At 35.1% G+C, this 25629-nt stretch overlaps 1 protein-coding gene across 1 annotated transcript in view; it reads right to left on the bottom strand.

Annotated features, from left to right (window-relative positions):
• The window catches only part of LOC135796013 (protein tincar-like), a 52389-nt gene that overhangs the window by 22879 nt on the left and 3881 nt on the right, over positions 1 to 25629 (bottom strand). Inside the window, exons 2-4 of the mRNA XM_065307872.1 lie at positions 10956 to 11294; positions 10774 to 10898; positions 10489 to 10708 (exon numbers count right to left, since the gene is read on the bottom strand). Of these exons, the coding sequence (XP_065163944.1) occupies positions 10489 to 10708; positions 10774 to 10898; positions 10956 to 11202 (592 nt within the window). The 5' untranslated portion in view covers positions 11203 to 11294. The remainder of the gene's footprint in view (positions 1 to 10488; positions 10709 to 10773; positions 10899 to 10955; positions 11295 to 25629) is intronic.

Raw genomic sequence — 25629 nt, 5'->3', positions numbered from 1 at the left:
CTTACAAAGTAAAAAAACGACCACAAAAATAAAAACTGAAAAACATCTCTACAGTGAGTGTTTGGTTGCCTATGACGACTTCTGATAGTCCCAAATTGAATTCGATGAAATTCAAACAGAATGAAAGAAAAATCTATTTGTAGAAGCAACAATAACAAAAAAGTCGGAATTCAATAGAATACGGCAGGAATTCCTCCGAGATTAAAATCAATTTCACATCAAATCGAATTGTTAGATGACGTTATATTATATCAACAGTTTTGCGTTATTTGGACGTAAAATTGAATAAAACTATTGTTCAATGACGCTGTTGGACACTAAATAAGCTTGCTTCTCGGAATATGAAGATTGTGTTGTGTGTTGGGTGTGCAAATTGCATAGAACACATTCCTGCGTATGAAATGTGGATGAAATTTACCCCTTCGTCCGAGACGTAAAAGCAAAACGCGGAACGCCGGACTGCACGAAACGGAACGCTGGCAATGCGGATTATTTCATACACGCGACGTTTCCATGTTTCCCTGTCGGTCCATAACAACTGAATTACTCCGCAAAATGGCGCTTCGCGTGCCTGCAACTAATTTTCAAAGTACAAGGAACGCCGACAACGTCCACAACGACGACAGTAGAGTGAAAAAATTATTAGCCTAGCCAAAACTCAAGATAATTTTTTTGTAGGACTTCAAGTACCCTAGATTTATTTATGTATATTACCTGCGCCATCTTTTGCATTTTTTATTTTTTGTTTTTAGGTTATGTGACGGATGTTTTAGTGTAGATTTTTGTTTTGGTTGTGTTTGTTTGGTATCAAGCTAGTTTACGTTCACGTCGATTATATTACACGGCGCGTTCGCACGAAATCGTAAATCAAATGCAATCAAATCTCGCGCAAAGCGAAGCGGCGAACTGAAAAAGGGCTACGCCGCCATTTTGATGGTTTAGCCACAGCGCGACGGGTGGTGTGATTTCCATCACGCACACGTTGCACACGCATACTTGAAACACACTCTTGAAAACGTGCTTGTTACGAAAATGTGATCAAATCCCGAAAAAAATGCCATCAATCCCAATCAGAAGTCATTCTGATTGATATAAACAACTTTTGTTTTGTTTCTTATTTTTTTTCATGTCCGAAAATAGAAAAAAAAAAAGAAATGAAAACCAACGGGGATATTTCGATTAGGTACGCATTCTGTTTTCGAGTGTAACGCGTGTGAAATTTGTGATTCCCGTGTGATTTTTCGTGCGTGTGAATATGGCGCACCTGCTTGGGGCAAACAAAATCGAAAATAAGCAAAAGCTTGGAAATACGTCCACCTATATCGCAATAGCCGCAATCCACCGTTGGTAAATAAATCATTTTTTTCGATATTCGGATTTTTCATTTTCCTTTTTTTTTCAATTTCACGTTTTATTTACGATTTACGATTCGGATGTTGATTATTTCAGTTCAGTTCATTTGATCAAGTAGATTAGTAGATCAAAGGATAATTGATCAAAAGGACAATAGATCACATGCTGCGTAATCGATTTCACAAAAGCCATAAAACCTTTATTACCGACAACAACAAAAGATTTGTGAGGCTGTAAAAAAGCGTATAAACGAAAATTGAACCTCAAATTTTTAAACCATTTTCATCTCTCATTATGTATGCAACCAACATCGCATCGTTCGTCATGCCCAGACCATTCGTATTCGTTTACTCTGAACGCTTGGTTGCCTATACGCTGAAATTGCAAATTGCGATTCCATCCAAGCGTTCCCGCAATGTTTCAACATCACTACTTGCAAGTTGCTGTGCGCGCGAAGAAATTAAGCCGAAATGGCAAAAATAAACGAATGCGGGTGCACAAAATGAAATTCCCCGAGACGAAAACGAAGACTATTGAAGAAAATTGCTGGTGAATTACTAGTGAACTTGTGTTTGTCTAAAAGTTGTCGGCGAAATTGTGAAAACTGATGAAACTAAACCGAGAAACTTAAGACTCGAAATATAATTATGACTAATGAATGCAATTAAAACCGGAGCAACCAAGCGAGCAAAAGACTTTAAGTAGGATTTAAGGACGAGTCCTTAAGACTTCTGGATTGAACGACGTAAATGTGGAAAGTGTAGAAAATGCGACTACAAAATTTCAGCATCAAGGAAACAAGCATTTTAAAAATCATTTTTCATCCTGATTTAACTTTTTACTTTTGGGGTTTCGAAGAATCTTGAAACTTGGACTTAATGCGGTTTTAATGATACTTTTAAAGGCATAAAATCACGTAAGCAACAAAAAATAAAAACGCCATTTTCTTTTACCCTGCAATAGTAAAAAAAAATACACAAAAAGAAATTTTACACATTCGAAAGTTTGAGTTAGTTTTAAACTTGCCGCATTCTAATAGATTTTCTTGCTAAATTTTCACACAATTTTTCTTACTTGACTTAACTCGACTGTGCACTCATGTTGGACGTGAAATATGGAGATTTTCCACTTCGACGCGCTTCTGGGTCAGTTCAATGTGTTCTTATCTATCATTTTACCCAGAACTATGCTCTGCGCGGCATTTTTCACATTTGGTGTCATTTCTTGCACACTTCCAGTAATAATTTTCATATTTTAGGTTATTTCCGACTTAAAGCTTCAGTATTTCGCGTATAATAGTTTAATTTAGTGTGTGTTTGGTTGCATACATTGTTTTATTTATATTGTACTCTTGCTTCTTTCACATTTGTTATCTTTTTTCGCTATTGTCTTGTCACATTTGTAGTTTTGTGCTAACGACTGCATTATTCGCTGACCTAAATATCCACGAAACATTTTCCGCTTTGTATTCCGGGAGTTTTCAGAAAACTATGTTTTTGTTGGCGTTTCGTTTCAATTACAGTTCGAGTTGCGCGTTCTACATATGTATCGCATTGTTTTTCTTTGGTGTTCTGTCCTAGTTGCAGTTACAACTTGCAAGTTCCTCATTTTGGGATGTTACATAAAAGCGCATTCGCTATTTTCCCATTTTCAAAATGTACTTTGTAGTTTTCTGTGATAGTTTTGTACTACTGTAATTATTTCTTAAAATATTATATATTTACTTTGTGAATAGTTGATATCCAGTGCATTTAAAGTTTTCATAAACTTATTTATCTTGAACTTGCATGAACTTGACGTCCATTTTGAATTTTTCAACGCGACTATTTTGCCTATGCAGTATTATATCACAATTCAATTATTCTATTCTCCTACTCGAGACTATTTTCTGCTCTAGGAGATATAATATATCACAACAGCTTTTCAGCTATTTTTAGAATCCTTTATTCCTCTTACGAGACATATAATACGGAATTTATTCTTATTCTTGCCTTTGCATTTTCACATTTTTCATCATTTTCATATTTTACGCATGAGGTAACACAATATCCTCACAAATATTTTCACAAAAATAAAAATAATGAATTTATCATGTTTAGTAAACATGTGCGTGCAAAATAAATATTAATCGTGTTTGCTGTTTGTCTGTCAGATGATTAATTTGATTAATTACAGAAATAATTAAACATATTAACAACTCCAATCATTATGGGCACAACAAAAGTTATCACAAACAGGAAACTGGAGCCAATACAGCTAAAACTCAAGAAACTTCTACAACTCTCTGGAGTTTAAGGGTGGAAGGCAAAAAGTAAGCACTAAGACGCAGGGATGCAGAAAAACAGTGATTTATGTTGTTTGACGTCAAGTTTTAAGCCACAATATGAGATTCTTCAAAACAGAAAATCATTAACACAAAGTCTCACAAAAACATTAATTAAACTTAAATGACAGAGAAAGAAAAAGAAAAATGTTTTGAATAAAAAATAATCTTCCATGAAGGGATATTACATTTATGATATTGCAATCTTTCCGATTTCTTTTTAGTAGGTCTACGCTACTGATATGAGTATCTCAAGAGTCAAGTGTATAGATATTTGTAGATATTCTTAGATACCCTTAGCCATCCAAAAATATGATTCGGTCAAATCACCCCCTCGGCCATAAAAATGAAATAGTTACTTTATCCAGAGTGTTTCGAAACCTTCAAAAAACATAAAAATCGATCCGAAGCACAAAGAACAACAAAAGCAGCAGAAACAACAGAATGAAAAATGAAAGGATTCCGTAAATTGAACGAAAACAAAAGTAATCGAGAATGTCTGAGGCGTTTTTCCGTTCTTTTTTCGATGGACGATAGCCACAAGACTAGAAACGATCGAAAACGACAGGAAACCGAGAAAGTAGTTTTATTTATGGCCAGATCCATCAATATCATTGCATTGAATTGCATCGGATTTCTCAACCGGAGCCAAAACCCCAACGCAATCGATGCGTTGGTTTTCCTTTTTCTTCAGAAACTTTTGCCGTTTTGGCAGTGGCTGCACTGCACTACCAAGGGGAGAGAAAATGTTTTAGGGACGAAAAAGTCCAGAGTTGTGACGGTGACTCAACAAAAAATACAGATTTTTGTTACTTTAGGAGGAAACTTTTCATATCATACCGTGATAGTTTTTTTTTTCAAGGACAAACTCAGTTTTATTTATTTCTGTGTTTTATCTATGTACGCAAGAAAGATTCATTAATCGTTTTTGTTGTTCTATGGTCTTTTCCAATTTTCACACTCATTTCCCAGCTCATTCCAAGCTCAATTAGTAAGCAATATATTGTGAAAACCAATTTATTCTATCCAAACAAGATTTTTCTTATTGCCCACAAAAAAAAAAGAAACGAAATTCAAATAAACTATCAGTAAAATACGTAATTTTCTTTTAAATAAACTAAACTAAAGAATCTTTCAGTCTGTTATTTCTTAGTGCTGAGTGTATCTTGAAAGAAAACCTTCAAGAAGCTTCAAGACAGAAACCCATAGTACAAAGCAAGTAGCCCGAAAGAATAGCTTGGGAAAACTCAAGTGAGCGAAAAATAAATGAGACATTGAGAAGCCTTTCGACGGTTTGAACGTTTCAACGTTTGATACGGTGATTGGCGAATGTCGAATGAGGGAATAATTGAAGAGAAGACCTAATTAAATGTTGACATGTTATATAGGATCAATAAAATCAATACCTAGGCAGAAGTAAATTTAAAAAAAGAACTTTTAAGTAATCCGACCGAAAGAAAATCTAATTAAAAGAATTAATTAAAAATATTGTTACGAAAACCCAAGCTATGTGATTATAATGATTAAATTTTAATTAAAATATATTTTCGTGCGGTGCGCGACGATAATTATTTATGGTATGGTAATTGAAGTCCGACTAAAAATTCCTGCATCAAAAATTCCACAACTCAATTTGAGGTTTCCGGTCATTTTTGGTCGGATACACCACTAATCTAAATTTCAATCAACCACAAAAATTAATGTAACTAAAAACGTCTAATTAAAATTTAATCAGCACGAGAATATCTAGTATATTATAATTAAAGTATTTGTAACTGATTATCATCAAAATATTCATTAATTAAATTATAAACTGACTCAAAACAAACCGGAATTGTGCAAATAATATACATTCATGCATTTCAAAATTAATGCAGTGGTAAGTTCTTGTTTATCTTTGTGATAATGAATATTATGACAAACTTGGAAAGTAATTTAAATTTACTCAGCGCTAATGAACTAAAACTAAAGTTAAAGTAAAGAAAATGATTGCAAAGTTAACTCAAGTAAAGTGTAGGAAGAGGTAGAGTGTAGGGAAACTCCAGCGGAAAACTAAGCTTAATGAGCGAAAACGATAGGACAATAAATAAAACAAGACCATGTGCAGGTGAGAAGGAGTAAAACGTTAAGAGACACGAGAGGAAGAAGTTGAGGAAGATTTTAGCAAGCACATAAATCTTGCTGGATTGCAGGTGAAGCAAAATGCAAAACGCGGAAAGTGGAAAGCGAAACGCAAAACCCGTAGGTACTTAGGCAGGCAGCAAAGTAGCAAAGATGCGAAGGTGTGTGCGTTTGGGCTTAATGAACGCATTCGTTATAATGCATGATAAATGGCTCAACGATCTGCGAAACGCAGAGAGTAACAGATCGTGAAATGCAAGCAAAGCATAATTATTTATCTTTACAGTAAAATCAACGAGAACTACAAAATTAATACCAACATTTCTGGAATCAAATTCAAAAATTAATTTTTTAAGTTTTTTTGTTGCTTTTTTTCCAGTTTTGTGAAAACATATTAATCTTATTTTTGTGATTGTTTTGACTGACTTTTGACAGGGATTCCAAAGCATTCCACACTTTACACGTTAAAAGTCGGCAAAAAGCTTGTAATTTTGTATTTTTTATTTTGTATTCTCGCATTTTCTCATTTTATAATTTTCTTTTTCCTGAGGCATGCAACCCCCCCACCCATCACTCACTTTCAGCGCACAGAAGCAACAGAAAACAACAGCGTGCTCGCCTAACCTCATTTCGAGAGCTTTATTTTTTATGTACACAATAAATTTACTTTTTTTCACTTTGCTGCATCTTTAACTTCACTTAAAACCTAAATAGTCCAAAAAGCTTGCAAACATCTCACGGTGTTTTACACCCAATCACCGAGAGTAGTACCAGTACCTAAGAATTCGAGAAGTTTCGAAAATGTTGAGAGTTGAGAAGCGTGGAAAGTGTACCCGCGCAGAAGACGACAAAGTCCTTGTCATTCATAATGAATGAGCGTCGCTTCCACGACTTCCGAGCAGGACGATGCTCTCTGAGAAATGGCAGCAATTGTGTAAACGCCATGCCGAGTTCCAAACTGTCTGTCACGCCTCTCGTGTACGGAATTCTAGCAAATTTCAATGCTTACTTCGAACTCAACATACGAAGTAGGTAAGCAAACTCTTGTCGTTAGTGCGAACGGTGAACATCAAGCATCTCGCCAAGATGCAAGATGTGAGAGAACTGTCGATTGTACACCGTCGTCTGTAGACTATGTGAGGTGTAAGGTCTGAGAGTCTGATAACCATTCTGTCTTCATGTCAGGGGAATCAGAAGCCAAAATTACAAATACAATCAAACTCACGCCACCGATGCGAGAATCGACAATTGACAGTTGAATAATAGTGGAATAAGTTTGTTCCAAGTTTGAGACAAGTATTGCATCAAAACTGACAGTGTAATGTAATTAATATTCATCGAGAAATTGGTTTTTATTTTAATTCAAGAGTAGTTGATTTAAGGGTGTTTCCAGAAGGTTTACAGTGTAAAGCAGTATCGCAAGGTGTGTAAATTTTAATCAAAGCCGCTTAGGTTGGCGCAAAGCTCGTAAATCTTCACTTCGTATCGGATTACAGTCATGTACATTGTTCAACGCTGTACAGATTCAAGATAGGTTAGGTTAGAATAGAAGAACAGGTTTGTGCCATTTTTTCAAGTCAGATTTACGCAAAACTATGTTTAAAACATGTGGTTGCAAAGTAACATCCCACAGAAGTTAATCTAATCTCTAATATAAAAAAAATCGCAAAATGTGTTGGTAAGCGCATAATTCAACAACGCCTAGACAAATTTGGCCAATTCTTGTTTTAAAATATTCGTTAAAGTCTAAGGATGGTTTTTACGGCGAGAAAAATTCGAATAATTTTCGGGAAAACCCTAAAGACAGCCCTTTTGTATAGGATAAAAGTTGGCATTAAGATTCAATCATAGGGTGGGTGCACCAGTGCCGCACCAGGTACTAGTAGTGCACCATTTCCACTTTTACATTAAAATATTAACGTTCTGTCGAACTTTCCGCCACTTTTTTAATATTTGATAGAACTGTCGTACTTCTATGAATCATATAGTCGTAAAAAAAACCGACAAACACGCCATCCACATCAGTTTTTAAAGCAAAATTCGTAACGACAATCGTGCACTTCGTTTCGAGCGGCCATTCTAATAAGCGACACGTCGACGGAAAGTTTTCTTAAATCAGTGTAAATCTTTGTTTATATCAATTTCTGTAACCGCTTTTCTAATCAATTGCGAACTATGCACTGTGAAGCATTAATATTACGTTTTATTTAATCTGAAAATGCTAATTTAAATCATTAATTGCCATTGGTAAACTACTGGAACTCGAATTGAATGCTTTTCCAGTAATATACCATTTGGTCTACAATTGGTGATTTAGCTTTTTGATATATTTTTTTATTTTTTCTCTTACATGTAGGTTTACATAATGCTGCAATAAAATATTATAACAAAAAGAATACCATTATTCACAATGTTCCAGTTGTAGACCAGTGGTTTACTACTGGTAATATCTGTACCAAGAGTTTATTCCTGTAATTGACCACCCACATTTTTGTATACAAAATGCTGCCAAAAGAATGTTTTTTTAACTAAAAGGAGGAAGATGCGTTTAAAGCAATTGACGAAATAAGTAAAGGTGCAAATATTAGGGAAATATGTCGAAAATACAACATACCCCACAGTACGATCACAAATAAAATAAAGTAAATATAATAATAAGTAATCATTTTTCCAGAAGTACTTTCATTGATTTCTTTTTATTTTGATTTATTTTATATTTTTTGATTCAAGTTAATTCATAAATATTGTGTTATAGTTATGACGCTTGTGTAAGTGCTGCGAAATTTTGATAATTATCTAGTTCTTAAATTAGTTAACAACATTATAAGCCCTGTAGCATTTAAGTATTACTTGAAACTTGTAGACTGATGAAAAATTGTGATGATTATTACATAAAAAAAGTGGTTCACTATTGGCTCAACGTCTGGTCTACTTTATCGTTAAATAACAAGAAACCTAACAGCTATTAAGAAAATTGGAATAAGCTACATGATTCTATGGTAGACAAAGAGTATGTAGCTCTTTTTTTGCACTGATAGTTGTAATAATTGAGTCACAATATCAAAATTACTTTCAAAATGACGCTTAATTGTATTACATTTAATTCTACAATAAACTAAAATCGAATTTCATACTTTTCAGATTTTTGTATAAATAAAAACCTATTGATTTTATCAAACACGCCAAAAGTTGTTAAATATTTATTTAATATTGTCTATCGGCTTGAAAAAAAATCAATAACAAAAACCAAAAATCTAAACCGGAAATACGTGTCATTCTCACGATTTTTTTTTTACCAGCCTGCCATTTTCCTGTATTAAAATTCCGATCACGTTCCAGTTGAACGTTTGAACATTCGAAATGTTCCTTCCCGGTGGATTCCTCCCGATAGAAAGCAGGCAGAATGTGAAAAAGGACGAATTCAGTGCGAACCGCGCGTTAATTCGTAATGCGCTCCGCATCACGCACAAATCACACAAAAACGCACCACAAGGGGTGCAGCCCACCGAACGTATTTTAAAAGCAACCGCACGCATACAGGATCACGAAACGGAGGTGATAAATAAAAAAACGTGCTACTCCACACTCAGAAATATGTGGTAGGCAACAGAGTGGCTATTTTGCAGTAGGTATATTTGGTTGCATACCTTCGTAACAAGAATTTGAGCTACTCAAACCATTTTTAAGAATTGGTTCGGTATGAAATGGAATTCAAAGCAAATTTGTTACAATACATTAATTCGCGCGTTCACAATCCGAATATCATCAACCGGAAGCAGGGCTGGCAAGAAATTCAACAGTGTATATACATTGCAAAACACAGAAAACGATTAGTTTCGCATCTCAACTTAATCGAGTCGATTTCCGGCAAGAAAAGCCGTTCCACGTGGTTCCACGTGGAATGCGCTTTCTCAAGCGCCATTAGACATGATCCGCGCAATGCTCGTTTAACACAGCAGCAGATTAATGCTGCATGCGATTAAGATATTAATCCTCATAACTCATAACTATTTAATATAAAATCAAATATTACTAAAGCAAATTAAAAGTTAAGGTTACCTAAAACTTTTTTTTTATGATTTTCACGTGTGATACAAACGTCAGATAAGAAGTTTTAACGCATAAAGTAAAACGAATTTCCGTGTCGATGTCATGAAAAGAAAAATGCGTTTGGCGATGAAAAATGTCGCGGAAACTCTCGAGCAAGTGTGATTGAGTTCAAGCGAGCGGAAAATTTGGGATTTTCCCTTATGTCGACGTCCGACATCCTGCACCGTCACCGAAATTCCAGATTCAGAATTTCTTATGTTTTCAGGCGCAAAGCAAGTCAAATTAGATTTGATAAATCAAGAAATATGAAGAATAAAACAGAAACCAAAACGCGCAGGTGAATTTATTATTAGCGCTAATAGTATTTAATCTTAAGATATTTGAATTTAAATGCAAACTGATGAATAATATCTTCACTTTTGGGATAATTCAAGCGTCGAGAACTAAATGCAATCGCGTTAGTTAACTAGCTCGAATTTAATCGAATGGAATTCAATAGAATAGAATTGAATTAAGAAATGCTTTGTTTAAGTTAAATCGTGTGTCACAAATGACTTTATCTTCGAATTTGATTCGTGCATATCCAAACGATGTCGTTAGAAAAAAATAAAAATAAATTTAAATACAAAAATGATTCCTACCTTGTGGAAGAAGGCCAGCTTCGATGAGTCGTGCCTCCATGAGTAACTTCGGCAGTAAAAGAGAGAATGCAATCACAAGATGGAGGAATGGCGCAGTAGGCCCGCCATGTTTGAACAGGCCGCAACCACCGTCGCCTTCTAGCGTGTCGGCGGGTTTCTCACGGCTGCACGTGCTCAACTGGCGGCCTAACTTGAAGCCATCGTTGGCTAAATTGCCAATCTGGACAAAATAAATGTTTATTTAGTTTTTTCTTCTTCTAAATTTAAAGAAAAATTAAAACTTACTTTAAACGCTGCTGAAGCTAAGAAAAATGGCAGTAAAAGTACAGCGGCTGCAGTTAGGCCTAAGCTTGCATTCATCTCCAAAATTGGAAGAGGATGAGCTTCTGGCCATGCCATCACCGAATAACCTTTAAAAATTCAAAATTGTTAAGTAAAATTCAAATTTTAAAATATTTTTTAATTACCTAATATTCGTTTGATGCATTTCACTGATGTGTAGGCTTGTAAAACAGTACCAAGCGCACCGTACCAAAAAGACCACAAATTATTAAGATGGACGGTCGCACACCGCTTCCGTTTTTGACAGCCGGAGGCACCTGTCAACGACGGTGTGCACCCTCGTGACGGCGCCAGCGTTGTCTTCGGCCGTTTTGACTTCACGTCGTTGTTGTTCTCATAGCCGACGATGCTGCCTGACGTCGTCGACGACATTTTCGTCGCCAACGAACGCTACTCACCGCTAGAGGACGCTAGACGGGGCTGGTTGGATATAATCCGACGTGATACATATCTGATGTTTGAATCTGCAACAAATTAAATAGAAAGGTTACTAGTGGTAAAAGTTTTTAAATTTTTGGTGAATTATGAGCTTTTTGTGATTAATTTGCGCATTGTGATAAATTTTAAGAGGATTTTTGGTTATCGTTCTCGATTGGCGCTATTCGATGGCTGCGATCAATCATAATAGCGAGCGGCGCGCACAGATTATTAAGCCGGATAACAATGAGTAATTAGTGTCAATATGGCGGCTTGCTTATTTAATCAATGTCGTCGTCTGCCGGTTTAGTCTAGCCGCCCCACATATATACCTACATATCCAGACACAGCGAGGTTCAAATTAAGTGCGGTTAGACAGTTTCGACCAGTGGGTAACATTGTACATACCTTGATTTATATACAATGTGTTCAAAGTTTTAAAAAAACTTAAATTACAGAAAAAAATACAAAATATAAACAAATATTACTATTTTAATTTAATACCTTGAACACACTGTATGTAAGTGTATTGTATCACAATCTGCAATGGCATCGCCGAACATAATAGCGCCATAATAGTTTGCAAATGGGACGCATCGCATGCATGCAGCGCACGCACCCACCAAACCACCCTCCTGAGTGCCACCCCCGCGGTGGGCGGTGGACTGCACATATTGCGAAACATGTGCACAGTGGAAGTCCACCTCACTATGGAGAATATTGGAGAACCATCATGGAGTCTATGCAGACAAAACGCACGCGAAACGCATGAAACGTGATGTGAGGGATGAAATGAACACGGCGGGGTGTGGCGAGCCCAATGTGCACCACATGTGCTGCACGCGCATCCGAAAGGGTTGCTTTCGCATTGATTACGGAGGTAATTACTATGAATATGATTAAATAAATTGGAAATTTCTGATAATTAAAGTTTATGAAATTAAAATATGCATTTTAAACTTTTATAAATTTTAAAATGATACTGATAAGTAATTTAAATTGCTTTACAACCCAAAATACAAACAAATTTTTATGGATTTCGTATCGGCAGTGTTTAATAAAAAGGTAATTTGTTTTTACTCTCTTGTTCTAGACATAGTAGGGTAAAAGAGGGTAATGGGGGTCACTTAAGGGAGAACTCAACTATAATTTAAATTATAAACAAAATACTTATTGCAATCGCTTATAAGCATTGTTTACTTAAATACCTATTATTTGAAATAATTTTCAGTCACTTTGACAATCAATTTTGGATATTATTAAAGTTTAAAAAAAATTCATATAATACTTAAGATCATGATCATAATCATAATCATACTTTTAAGGGGTTGATCACTTTTATAATTCTTATCATTATACTTAAGATGATAAAATTTTATCATCGAAACACTTTCAGTTGCTTTCAGATGCTTTTTACGGCTTTTAGGGAGAAAATTTTATTTACGGACAAACTTTTGCCGGCGACTTTGTCCCGCTTGTGTTTAATAAAAATGTAATTAGTTTCTACTTTCTTGTTCTAAACATAGTATGTGTCAATTCTATCAATAAGATTCGCAATTTTATTTTAAACAAATTAATTATATAAAGAATTCCAAATAATGCATTTCAGTGCGCCATCTCGGATTCAACTATTAAACTATAACTATGATTGAATCTCAATGTCAACTTTTATCCTATAGAAAAAGGCTGTCTATAGGGTTTTCCAGTCAATTATTCGAATTTTTCTCGCCGTAAAAACCATCCTTGGACTTAAACGAACATTTAAAAAAAGAATTGGCCAAATTAGTGTAGGCGTTGTTGAGTTATGCGCTTACCAACATATTTTGCGATTCATTTTAATATTATAGAAAATTCAAAAATAATGTATTTTCAATTGTAATTTTTTTCATCCCCCTACGACATTTCATTTAGGCGTAATCTCAAATTAAATAAAAACGTGTAATACATCATTTAATTATCCATTTAAAATTGAGGTTATACCAAAGTCCAATAATAAAAAAGTTTCTAAAAACACATCAATCCAGAAACGTAAATGAGTAATGAGTTAATCAGGTTTTCACCTGGTGCCTAATCAAGGGAGTAGCTTCCAACGAGCACCAAGCCTCGATCACCATTTTCATTTTTATTTTCATTTTACGCTTTATTAAATTAGAAGAGGGCTGCGAGCAAGAGAGCAATATGCACGTGGCCAGACATGGAAGACAGTACTGATCGATTTTGCTGTCAATTAAGTAGCGGCGTACGTCTACGTCAAAACCACCCTTAATAATTATTGAACGGCGTGTACATCTTCATCCCTTAAAATGTGCATAATTATGTTCATGGACATGTACAAATTTATTTTTATTTATTTATTACGTATATTTTCATGTTTATCACTACCGCCATCTATATATAAATAGCTTTCACATATAAAGTAAGTAAATAGTATAGTCATTAATATTTTAGTCTAAAATAGAATTTTTAAAGTTTAATTTTGTTTCCCAGCGTTAAAATACTTCGCATAGCTGACTGGTGATACATTAGTGTGTGTCATCCCTCTCATCCCCTTCATCCTTTCTGCACATGCATATTCCACACGCGCACATTCATTCATTGCAGATGACAAACTGTCAAACACCAAAAACGTTCAATATTTACGCGCCGTCTTTGCATGGCGTAATATCCGCCACCCCTATGCATATCTTCACCCTCAGCTTTAATTCTCACACCCTCCTAAAGTCTTTCACATCAAAAAACTGCGCACAGATAAAACTTTCATTCAAATATTCAAATAATGAATTTCTTTTATTTATTTTCGGTTATTTCAATAAACGGCATATTAAAACTTGGTATTTGAATTTGAAAACATCTTGGAAATAAATTAGCACACTTCAAACGCAGGTACATACTCATCAAGTACATCTTGTCATATTATCATATACAGTGTGTCACATCAATGTCATCTACGCATACTTCAAAGATAAGTGTTGTTCAGATTAATACTGTAAACATTCTTTCTTCATTTTTTTTCTTTTAGTGCCGCTAAAAAAAGTAAGAATAAGGGTTGAACGTTTAAGGGTAACTAATGTAAAACCGCATTCGGTGGCGGTATAATACAACAACACTCGTGTGTGTTTTCATGCAAAGCTTAAGTGTGTACTCTACTCTCCTTCTACTCTAACTCTACCCCCGACAATACCTAAGGGTTGAGAAACTGAGGGTCTGAAGGCGAAAGTAGTGTGAACCTTCAAGGTGTGTGCAAGTGTGGTAGACTTAAAGTTGTTGTGATTGATTTGTTTGACGTTTTCCTCTTAGAGGTTTTTTTCATGTATTTTCTTTCGTTTTCACCCCTTACGAAGAAGAATAAATAGAAATACAACTAACAGGAGTAGACAGATGGAATAAATCTATTTCATGCTTATTTACTTTTAGAAACACTTGAATATATAGCTCAAGGTAGCGCATATGTTTTAGTATAACCTCATTAATTGTATCGTGGGTTGCCTATGTTTCATTCAAATAAAAGATAAAATATTTCTAAAATATAGAAAGAAACAGCAACACAGCATTGAATTTCAAGCCTCTACACTTCAAAGTTACTCGTCCTGGAATTCTATACAGAATTTTCTTTAAAGCTAAAGCCCTGGATGCAAGACAAAAAAAATACAAGGAAAAAGATTTTAGGTTTAGGAAACGTGCCTGAAACGCGCACAAAGAGAACAGAGTATAAAAGTACATCAGGATAAAGAGTACAAAATGTCTTTTGATACCTCTGACATATCAGATACTGTTGATGTAAAAAATGAGAAATGCATGCAACCAACTCCACAACTTTTAACATAACCTTAACTTTACTCTACTATATCAACTCCTACAACTCCTGCAAAATTAACATATCACTTTGTAGAACGTTTGTCATGTGTGTCACGTATGAAATTTTGTCTTTCCAACATGCAAACAAGGTTAATTCGTTAGCCACGGTGTTTTGCGCTCACGTCGCTTCGACTTTGATGTTATTGTCACTTTGTCACAGGCGCTATTGTCACCGCTGCAACTTCGTCGCCCCACGCGACTCGTAACTTTAAACTCTCGTACCCTAGCGGTATTCGTAACGCTAACCTGTTTTCTAAAACAGCGCAAAACCGAAAAACTTTTGTTAGAAATTGCACGTGACACGTGTAACACACACTCATTTAATTAGGTATGTGTTGGAAGTTGCTATAACATGTTTGAGCTGTTTTGTAGTTAATCTAAATTGTATGTTGACAATGTGTATATTAAGTTGCATATAGTCTCTGGGAATAGCATAAAGAATAAAGGGTTTAATCAGATGTGAACTAGGCCGAAGGCTAAAGGACATTGACACTTTATGTAGTAATATTAAAGTGTTGTGTATGTTGCTTTGTTATATGGAATACAACAAGTTGTAATTAGTTAGCTAGATACTTGTTAACTCTCCCCTTGGTGGTAATTTCGCACCCCTTTAACAAAATTTCCACTTTTCAGTGCTTGCCACTTTTCTCTTTCCACTCGGCCAATCTACCTGCAGTCATTTCAAGCATTTTAAGCATTTTAAGCGTTTTGCACAATTTGAAACCACGTCGATTTCCTGTGTTAAGCGCTTTCATGTTCTGTCCCTTAAGCCCACTGTGGTGTGAACAGCGGAATGTTTTTCGGTCGAATCGCTCGAAATAAATGGCCTGTTATTTAATTATCGCACACGCGACACACAACTACGTACAGAATAAAACATTCACGCTTGAAATATATTAGGTGCGCAACCAGACGAGCAAATTGCACATCGAGGGGGTTTGGATATGGTTATGGTTTTGGTCCACGGTGCTCGAACAAATAGCAATACATCACACAATGTTGAGGACGAATGTTGATGCGCAAAATTTCATCTGTCAGCACGTGCACGTACACAAGTAGGAAAATTGGCAGGATAATTGGTATGAAAATGTGCTGAGGGTTGCAGATTTAGCTCAGCGTGGCGAGACGTGCGTAAATAGTGCGGACGGCCAACAAATCAACAATAGTTTAACCAAACGTAGGAAACGATGCATACAAATCAAACAAGTCAAACAATCAGCAAATATTTAATGGGCAGTATGCAAAATGCATATGTCCAGACACAGACGTCAGTAAATAAATCACAAAATAGTGATAGATGGCGGTAGTAGTGATAATTTTTATGTTAAAAAGAAAAAAAAGTTTTTTAAAAACTTTAAAGTTAGGCAGTTTATCACTCCTTAAAAGACACTTAATACTTCCTTACTTCAGATACTAGATATTTGATATTACAAAGAAAAAAGGGGAATATCACAAAGTTATTCCTTGGTAAAAAAGAACTCTTCTAATACTGTTCTAAGGGTCCGTGGGTTATCAGATTCCAAACCGACAGACCCTCGAAAAGACAAGAAAACTGCCAGAAGGCAAAAAGTTTCGGGATGTATAAAACTTTGAAAATTACGAACTTCTTAACTCCCACAGTCAATATTCCTGTTTTATGTCATTTTAAGTTTTAAAGCAAAGAAAACTACACTAAAATCAAGAAGTTGAATGAACCTTATAAACATCTGACCCATATTCAGAATTTATATTTCGTAATATCCTTTTGACGCATCCTGCCAAAGGCCAACCAAATCTCCGCCCAAGAATGAATATATTTATCCTGATGTCACAAAATGGTCCAAAGCACATTTTCTCTGATCCATCCCATCCTATCCTATGAATAGTACCCTTGGATATATCCTAGTATATTCCCAATAGTAATAATCATTTATGGACCTTTATTAAATCTCCTGCATTGCTATATCCTTTAAAGTCCGTGCATTTTTGATATTCTATTTTTCAGGTTAAGTTTCAGTTTTCGGATGTTACAATGTTCAGACGCCATCAGGCATGCTGTTACACTACTAAATTACTTTTATTGACTCGAATGGAAGTCGTGCCAAGACCTGCGAAGCATTCCAGAGGATATGACTGGGAATGCAGACACAGTGTCCCACAAGGCATATAAAGGATAAAAGCCTAAAATACCCAGGAGGCACCGGGTCCAGAACCCAAGGCGCCAACAGGGCAGAAATTGAGATCATGGAAGATGAAGCTTAGATCCTGATATACTGATATTGTAAAATCGCACATTAAGCTCTTTGGGGATGTAATATATTAGTTTTTATACTCATGGTCAATATTATTTAAATTAATGACCTATATAAAAATAAATCGTCCATACATTTTTTTATTTCACTACATAATCATTCCCTTTATGATTATTCTCAACTTTTTACGTTTTTCAAGTTTATTAAGCTGCTTCCTGCATTTTGATAGGATATTATGCATCGTCATCTTTTTTCGAGACGCTTATCATGGTTATGTTTCTGCTAGTTTCATCAAAGCTTCTATTTTTACTCGTTTTTAATGTGTATGGTGTGAATTCAAGCGCTGTAAATCGGTTTAAACTTAGGTTTAATGGCTTCGTTCGCACAATGGCGTCCATAAATAAATATTAATCCGAAATCGAATTAACTTTTACGATCGCAGGCGAACGCATAAACAATGAATGAACGCAGAGATAAAACAAAAACGATGAATGCAACCCAACATGCACGATGCGAATAAAAGAAGCAAAAAGGCAACAGTGCAAAGGAAATAAACAATAAGCGAAACAAGTGAAACGAATTGCTGGAAGTTATGAAATGAAACGACCGGGCGTGCGTGCACACGCTATTAATAAGTACTTTTAAGACTGCAAACCTGCAAAAGACTATAAAGCACACAGTCTTATATTCTAAGACTTTAGACTGTTTTTGCATTATTTTCTGGAATTAAAGCAAAAATTTACCTCAAATCAACAGTTTGATCAATAAAGAAAACGCTTCGTGTTAGGCCGACATCAAAAACTCATAAAACGCATCATTAAAAAGCAATAAAACGCAAAATTAAAGTTTTAGTATCAAGTGCTGACATCTGTGGGCCCTGCAGCAAACTAATTTTGTTAATTTCAAAAGTTATAGTTTTTGCCACAGAGTGGTGAGTTTCGAGTTGATATGTATAACCATTTTCTGTTTGCAGAATTCGCGCAGTGCTTTTGTTTCGGATGTCGGCTTTCAAATTCAATTTCGCCGGATTCGAACCAGCTCTCCGATGACTCAAACGGCTAAAATGTGAAATGCGAAATGCCTCAATGCCTCAATGCTTCAAATACCTCAAACGTTTCGAACGTGCTCGCTGCCGCGCGCAAATAGAACATGAAGAAAGAATATTGCGCACAAAGAAGAATGAAGAAGAATAAACGAGCGAAATGAAAATTAAATGAGCGCCGAGATGAATGTTGCGCGCGACGTGGAAACCGATAGTCGAAACATGAAAAACAACGTGCTTAAACGTGTTTGTGGCTAGGAATGAATAGCGTATAGGCTGTGGGTATATTGGGTTGCGTACACTGCACCCATTTCAATGCAAATAAAAAAAAATCACAGACAGAAAAATATCAGATTGATGCTTTTGCTAGTAATTGCAGTTTGAATAATTAGGTTATTATTGCTGGTGACTTTTGTAAAAATGTCTTCATTTAATGGTATTTGTGCAGTTTCCGCCGGCACGTTGTAAAATGTATGAGGACATTACCATTCGACGACTGCCATTTTGATTGCAATTGCTTTCCGCCATTTGTATTCTCCACCCTTTTCTACTCCTTTCTACCAAATGATTCAACCGGACATAAAAATAAAACTATTCTCGTTCCACTTTCTTTTTTTGTGTTTTCATTTGATTGTGTTCCTGGTCGTCCGCGCTGCAAATTTTCGCTTACATATCGGAAAAGAGTGAACGACTAAATTTACATAAAACGAGCTTGGGAGCTTTCACGCTCATAAATAAATTCATCTCATAAACTCTGGTAGGAAGTTTTAAGTAGTTGAACTTCGAATCGTGATTCATTAAATTATAGGCAACCAACATTACACTTACACTTAAAAGTCGCCTATGTTTAAGCAGAATTGTATTGGCTTTATATTCTCAGAGCTATTATGAGAATTGAAAATGAGAATTACGCAAATTTCGGTATAAACCGGAAAATTTATTTGCAAACAATGCAAATGAGACTTAAATTGAAATAAGATGAGTATAAGGAGCGAGAGTCTCGTGTGAAACAGAATGCGAATGGGATGGAAAACAAATTCGTGAAAATTAATAGACTAGACTGGGGTGTCCTTGAAAAACGCCCTTCTCAACAGCTTAAAATACTTAACAGTGCAAAGCAGTTATCCCGCCAGAAGCGAGATAATTAAATCCATGAATATCTTAAATAAGTTAAACAAAAATAAACACAAAACACGCAAAATAAAAATAAACATAATTTTAAATTAAAGAAAACAATCTGGTATAAAATTTTGATAACCTCGCAAAATTTTACTCTTTATGACGCATTTTTGTATATTTTACGATAAGTGTGAAACCAAGAAAAGCTCAATAAAGAACACAAGCACACAAAGTAAGAGATAATTCCATATTCTATATTCCGTAGTGACCCTATTAAGGACGAGCCCTAAATAAAAGATAACGCCGCCGAAAGGAAAAGTCTACGCTCAGACTTTCCTTGTTATAATGAGCTTTCGTTCGCTATAGCTTCTTAATAATTCACTTATTGCATAAACTCGAGACTCGAGTAGGACGGCGAGCACAAAGCAAACAAAGCCAATCAGTACTCATATATACATATCTATTACAAAGACAAAGGCACACAACCACACGCAGCAGAAAATAGTAAAAGCAAAGTAGAACAATCGATTTATAAAGTACACACTTGTGTTATTTAGTATTATGTAATATAATATTGAGTGTGAGAAAATTGAGTTGCTCCATAGGGTATAGATGTCACAAAGTTAATGAAACTTTGATGAGAAAGGCGTACAAAGACATAGTTCTTAATAAAATAATAGCTTTGATTAAAATTTCATACAACTGTGTGAGAGGGCGCTGTCGAAACCAAGGACGCCATCTTAAAGTGCCAGCAGCAGATCCAAAATGAATAATAGAGCAATAAGAAAAGGAATATATGAGATTATTAATCCGCCGGAAGTGCGGAACAAGATTATTCTGATATTCTGAATGTCTGATGAAGCAATATGGCGGAACAAGGCGGTTTGCGGTACGACTGCGACGTGTTTCGCTAATTGCATTATAATTGCGGGAGAATTACGATGGAGTTACGGTGTTACACTGAGTTAAATTTATACCCCTATCTTAAACTATCTGCAATCTTCATTTTCGTACACGTTTATTTTCTTCGGACGAATTACAAGATTTATAAGATAAATAAATTAAAATACAAATTGGAAGAAATGTGAAAGAAAACTTTGACGAAATGAAAATAAAATAAACCAAAATAGGCTTTCAATTAAAGTTGAAGTTGAAGAAAAGTTACTGTTAGACTATAATTGGATGGACGTTAGTTCGTTACACTAGTTAGACTCGTTAAATCCGGTAGCAGTCGGAAGTGCAGTAAAATGCAACTGCGTGTGCCAGATACACGTTAAAACGCGAAGAAAATATAAACTTTGTCACTGATTAAGAAAGTTCGTGAAGAAATTAACAAAATTAAACTCCAAATATATCTTTTATGTACATTTTTAGGTTAAATAAACTTTGACGCCCTATTTTTAAATCTATAATATTAAAATGAATCGTAAATTCTGTTAGTAAGCGCATAACTCAACAACGCCTAAACCAATTTGGCCAATTATTTTATTAAAATGTTCGTTAAAGCCCCAGGATGGTCTTTACGGCGAGAAAAATTCGAATAACTGCCGAAAAACCCCAAAGACAGGCCTTTTCTATAGGACACAGTTGGCATTGCGATTCAATCATAGTTATAGTTAAATAGTTGTTTCCGAGATGGCGCGCTCAAGTGCATTATTAGCAATTCTTTATATAATTAATTTCTTTAAAATAAAATTGCGAATCTTATTGATAGAATTGACACATACTATGTTTAGAACAAGAAAGTAAAAACTAATTACATTTTTATTAAACACAAGCGGGACGAAGTCGCCGGCAAAAGTTTGTCGGTAAATAAAATTTTCTCCCTAAAAGCCGTAAAAAGCATCTGAAAGCAACTGAAAGTGTTTCGATGATAAAATTTTATCATCTTAAGTATAATGATAAGAATTATAATAATGATCAACCCCTTAAAAGTATGATTATGATTATGATCATGATCTTAGGTATTATATGAATTTCAAGTCTGAGCAGTTCCATTACAGCCCATAATAAGTAACATAAGTAGAGGTATAATGTGACGGTGTCCTCTGAAAGTTTTATTCGTTTACTCAGGCTGGGGTTTTCTCCGAAAGGTGCTTCACGACTGTTCTTAGCTGTGGTTATGATGATGGGGATGCTAATGCCACGAAGAAAATTCAATTACGAGCGCAAGCCACTTAATTAAACAATAAATCAGATGGCAAAGCGGATGTGGCGACATTAGCGCTGTTGCCACTTTTATCACTCCAAAATCCTTCTCTTATATCTTTTACTATAGTTATTTAATTTGTAAATTTCCAATTTTGAACCACTTTAACTTTGAACTCATTTTAATCTTAAAACTTGTTTTTCCACATATTTCGGTTTTACCGCTATGCTGATAAGCCAAACAAGAAAATCTCATCTTGTGCTTTGCACGTTCAACACACACATCGCACACTCGTATACATTCCACGCTTCAACCCTCCAAAATCTACCGAATACACAAACTCTCAAAGTCTAAACTCCGAAACATTCGAACGCAACCAAGCATACACGAATTCCACCAGCGTACACGCACATTTACCCACAGTGCAGCCAAGTTCACTCAAAGTTTACACACGTGCAAATACGCACGTGCAGAATCTTGTAGCCGACATCTCGTGTAGGTATACACACGCGAGCTGTTTGTAAAGTTTTCTTCAAACGATTTTCAATTCGCAAAGCACAGCGCTTTGTAGCGCGGCTTTACTGAAATTAGGTTATGTCGGTACAAGTTAGGTTATGTTTCGAGGTTGGGTTGGACGCAGTGTCACCTTGTGGCATGCATGTAAACGTAATTAGATGATGTGGAAAATTAAATGATTACTCGTCTGAGGCAAACGACTGAAACTACCCAGACGTACGGACTTAATAGAATAGGGAATTAGAGGAGCACCCCGAGTGTAATCAGTAATTAGAGAAGACGTGTGCTGCGTGCATGCGCAAATTAACGAAAATCTTCTTACAACGTTAATAGCATTAACGGCTAATATACCATTTGAAAATATGACTTTAATATAGGCAACACAACACACTAACCTCAAAAGCAACCTCAAAAGTTTGTCTTCATTTTAATAAACAAGATGAAAATATTTCACATTGTTTAGGGCTGTATATACACACAGAAGTGTAAGGTGTAAGGATGAGAACGATGATGATGATGATAACATCAGGGTTCAACCCAAACGCCATTTTCCCTCGCATATTGCTTGCATATTGCTTGCATAATGTACCGGCTCGGGTTATTCAAGAAAAACCCGTACAGTATGTTCCGCGAAAAGTAATTTAGGAATAAATCATTTACAAAATATTTGTAGCTTGGAACACACTGTATTTTAGAAACTTAAACTTGAAATTCCGAAATGACGCTATTAAAATGCGCGTAAAATCAGTTTAAGGTTTATTGCAACATAAGAGTTATTACAGCGCGTTTCAGTATATCTTTTTCTTAGAACCACGGAAAGAATAACGCATATCGCCGGATGGCGTAAGGTGCAGCCATTTTGGTTTTACTTCTATCCGTCGTCATAAAAATCCGTTTAATTTCGTTCGCTTCGTTTAAATTTGTTTTTATGAAATTTCATTGCATACCGCGCCTTTTACTAAGCAAATTAAATCGTAAATACTCAAAAAAGATAAAAATAATTTCATCAAATAAAAATTTCAATTTAAAAAAATTAATTATCAGATAAAAATATGTTAAAAATATTCCTTTTAAGGATACTTTGTGAAACTTTGTACTTTTGTACATGTTTGTATTTATATTTGCTCTCTGCTACTCTTTGACTTCTTGCAACGCGAATACAAAAAAAAAAAGAAAATGTGTACTCAAAGATTGAGTTGCTTTGTGATGTGGCTTTGAAGACATTTCCTCCCAACGAAAAAATACTGTTTGATGTTTGTGTTTAAACTTTGTTTGAACTCACCGGTTTAATTTTAATTAATGTAAATTGCAGTTCAACATACCTGTAACAAAGAAAAAATAGGTTTTAGTCTAAGAAGTTACAAACATAACTTCCTTAGAATTAAATAAATTATTGTTAATAGTTCACAGGAAAAATGTTAATTAAACCGTGCGTAAACGGAATTTCAGCAAAATGCAAAGAATTTTTGTGCGCAGCGTTAAATTCCTGGGTTTTACAATATCCTACGGAATTTTGTTAGTTTTGTATTATAATGTATCATAACTCATGTTTTAAAGTTTTAATTAGTAAATTCCTGCAAAATTACACACAATTAAAATGTTATTTTTACATTAACAATGAACAAATTAAAATTGAATGCTTTGAGTTACCATATAAATACCGAACTTAACTTATTCAACAGTAATGATAGCAATATTTTATTTAAATATTTTTTGACTGCAAATAAAGTTTTGATAAGTTGCGAAAACTTTACTTTGAAATATCCTAACAAGGCTCGCACCTTAAAACCTCAGTAAGTCTTGAAAATCGCGCGTCTTAAGCTTTTCCGAGAACACAAGTAACAACTAAAAGCACGACAAGCAAAGCACGTCCGAGGCGCACGAAGAAAACACGAAAACTTTCCAACTTGTAACTTGTTATTCAACTTGTAATTCTGTGAAAAACCACATGTAAAAACATTGTAGCGATAAAATTACAAGCAAAAAATAAACGCATCGAACTATTCACACTTTTACTTTTATTAAATTTATGTCCGGTGCTATTTTAGTTGCGGTAATTCGTTAATTTCGTCGTCATTAAGTTTTGTTTTCTTTTTGTGGTTATAAATAAATCGCACACATTGGTGCAGAGTACCAATAACGATATTTATAGTAGAACTAGCTTTTGCCTGCGACTTCGTCCCGGTAGTGTATAATAAAAATGTAATTCGTTTTTACTCTTTTGTTCTAGACATAGTATGTGTCAATTCTATCAATAAGATTCGCAATTGTATTTTAAAGAAATTAATTATATAAAGAATTGCTAATAGTGCATTTCAGCGCGCCATCTCGGATTCAACTATTTAACTATAACTATGATTGAATTTCAATGCCAACTTTTATCCTATAGAAAAGGGCTGTCTTTAGGGTTTTCCCGGCAATTATTCGAATTTTTCTCGTTGTAAAACCATCCTTGGACTTTAACAAACATTAAAAAAAGAATTGGCCAAATTGGTTTAGGCGTTGTTGAGTTATGCGCTTACAAACAGATTTTGCGATTCATTTTTATATTATAGATATCCTCAAGCTTTTTCAAAATTTATAGAATTAAACGCGTTTTAAGCTTGTTATAATAAAAACGATGATACAACAGTTTTAAGTAGATAATATCAATAATAATAAAGCTTAATCGGAACAAAAGCTCCTTTGTTATCAAAATACAGTGTTTTCAATTCAATATCAAGGTATATACGCAGTATATATCGTTCACTTTCCAACAAAAGCTTTCCATTTTCGAACTCGTTGTTCTAATGAATTTCGTTTTTCTTTCTCACTGCGTGATGAGTTGAACGTTCGTAAAAGGCGCGCAGCGGCGTGCAATAGCCGCCAGTCACGAAATGCGACACACAAGAAAGCCCAAAGAAAACCGAATTTTAGATATAGAGCAGCTTTCCGAAGACGAAGCGCCTCACAAGCGAAACGAAGCGCAACAAAGCAAAACGCTCAACGTGTTATAGTCTGTATAGAGACGCAGAAAAAGATAGATGAATAGAGGATGCATTATGGCGATGCGCGATGCACACAACGCCAACCGACAGGTTTATTTATACACGAGTGAATTATGAACTGCGAACGAATTAATTATTCTCGTATATTCCCGAGGCGCAGACGTTTGGAACGCACAATGAACACCGCGCACCGAGCTAAACGTATCGCTTTAGTAAATCTCTAAAGAGGAATTTACTACACAAATTACTTTGCATACATTTACATTAGAAAAAGTTGAAGAAAAAAAATTAACTTGATAGATATTCATTCGTGGGCGATTAATATTATTAAGAGGAAGGATTAGGCCATTTTGGTCCAGCTTGGTCAAACTAAGCGTGACGTAGGATAATTTAGGGTAATTTGGAAAAGGGTGAATGATGAGGAAACGGAAGCATTGATGTTTCGAAGCGTGAAAGGATTAAGTAGCCTTCGAACTGGACAAA

The sequence above is a fragment of the Atheta coriaria genome, unplaced genomic scaffold (assembly GCF_025399875.1).
Source record: "Atheta coriaria isolate IRGN ID8LTWV9N9 unplaced genomic scaffold, Caltech_Dcor_3.1 hic_scaffold_7_pilon, whole genome shotgun sequence".
NCBI classification, from domain to species: domain Eukaryota; kingdom Metazoa; phylum Arthropoda; class Insecta; order Coleoptera; family Staphylinidae; genus Dalotia; species Dalotia coriaria.
This window is presented reverse-complemented; position numbering and strand designations above follow the sequence as displayed.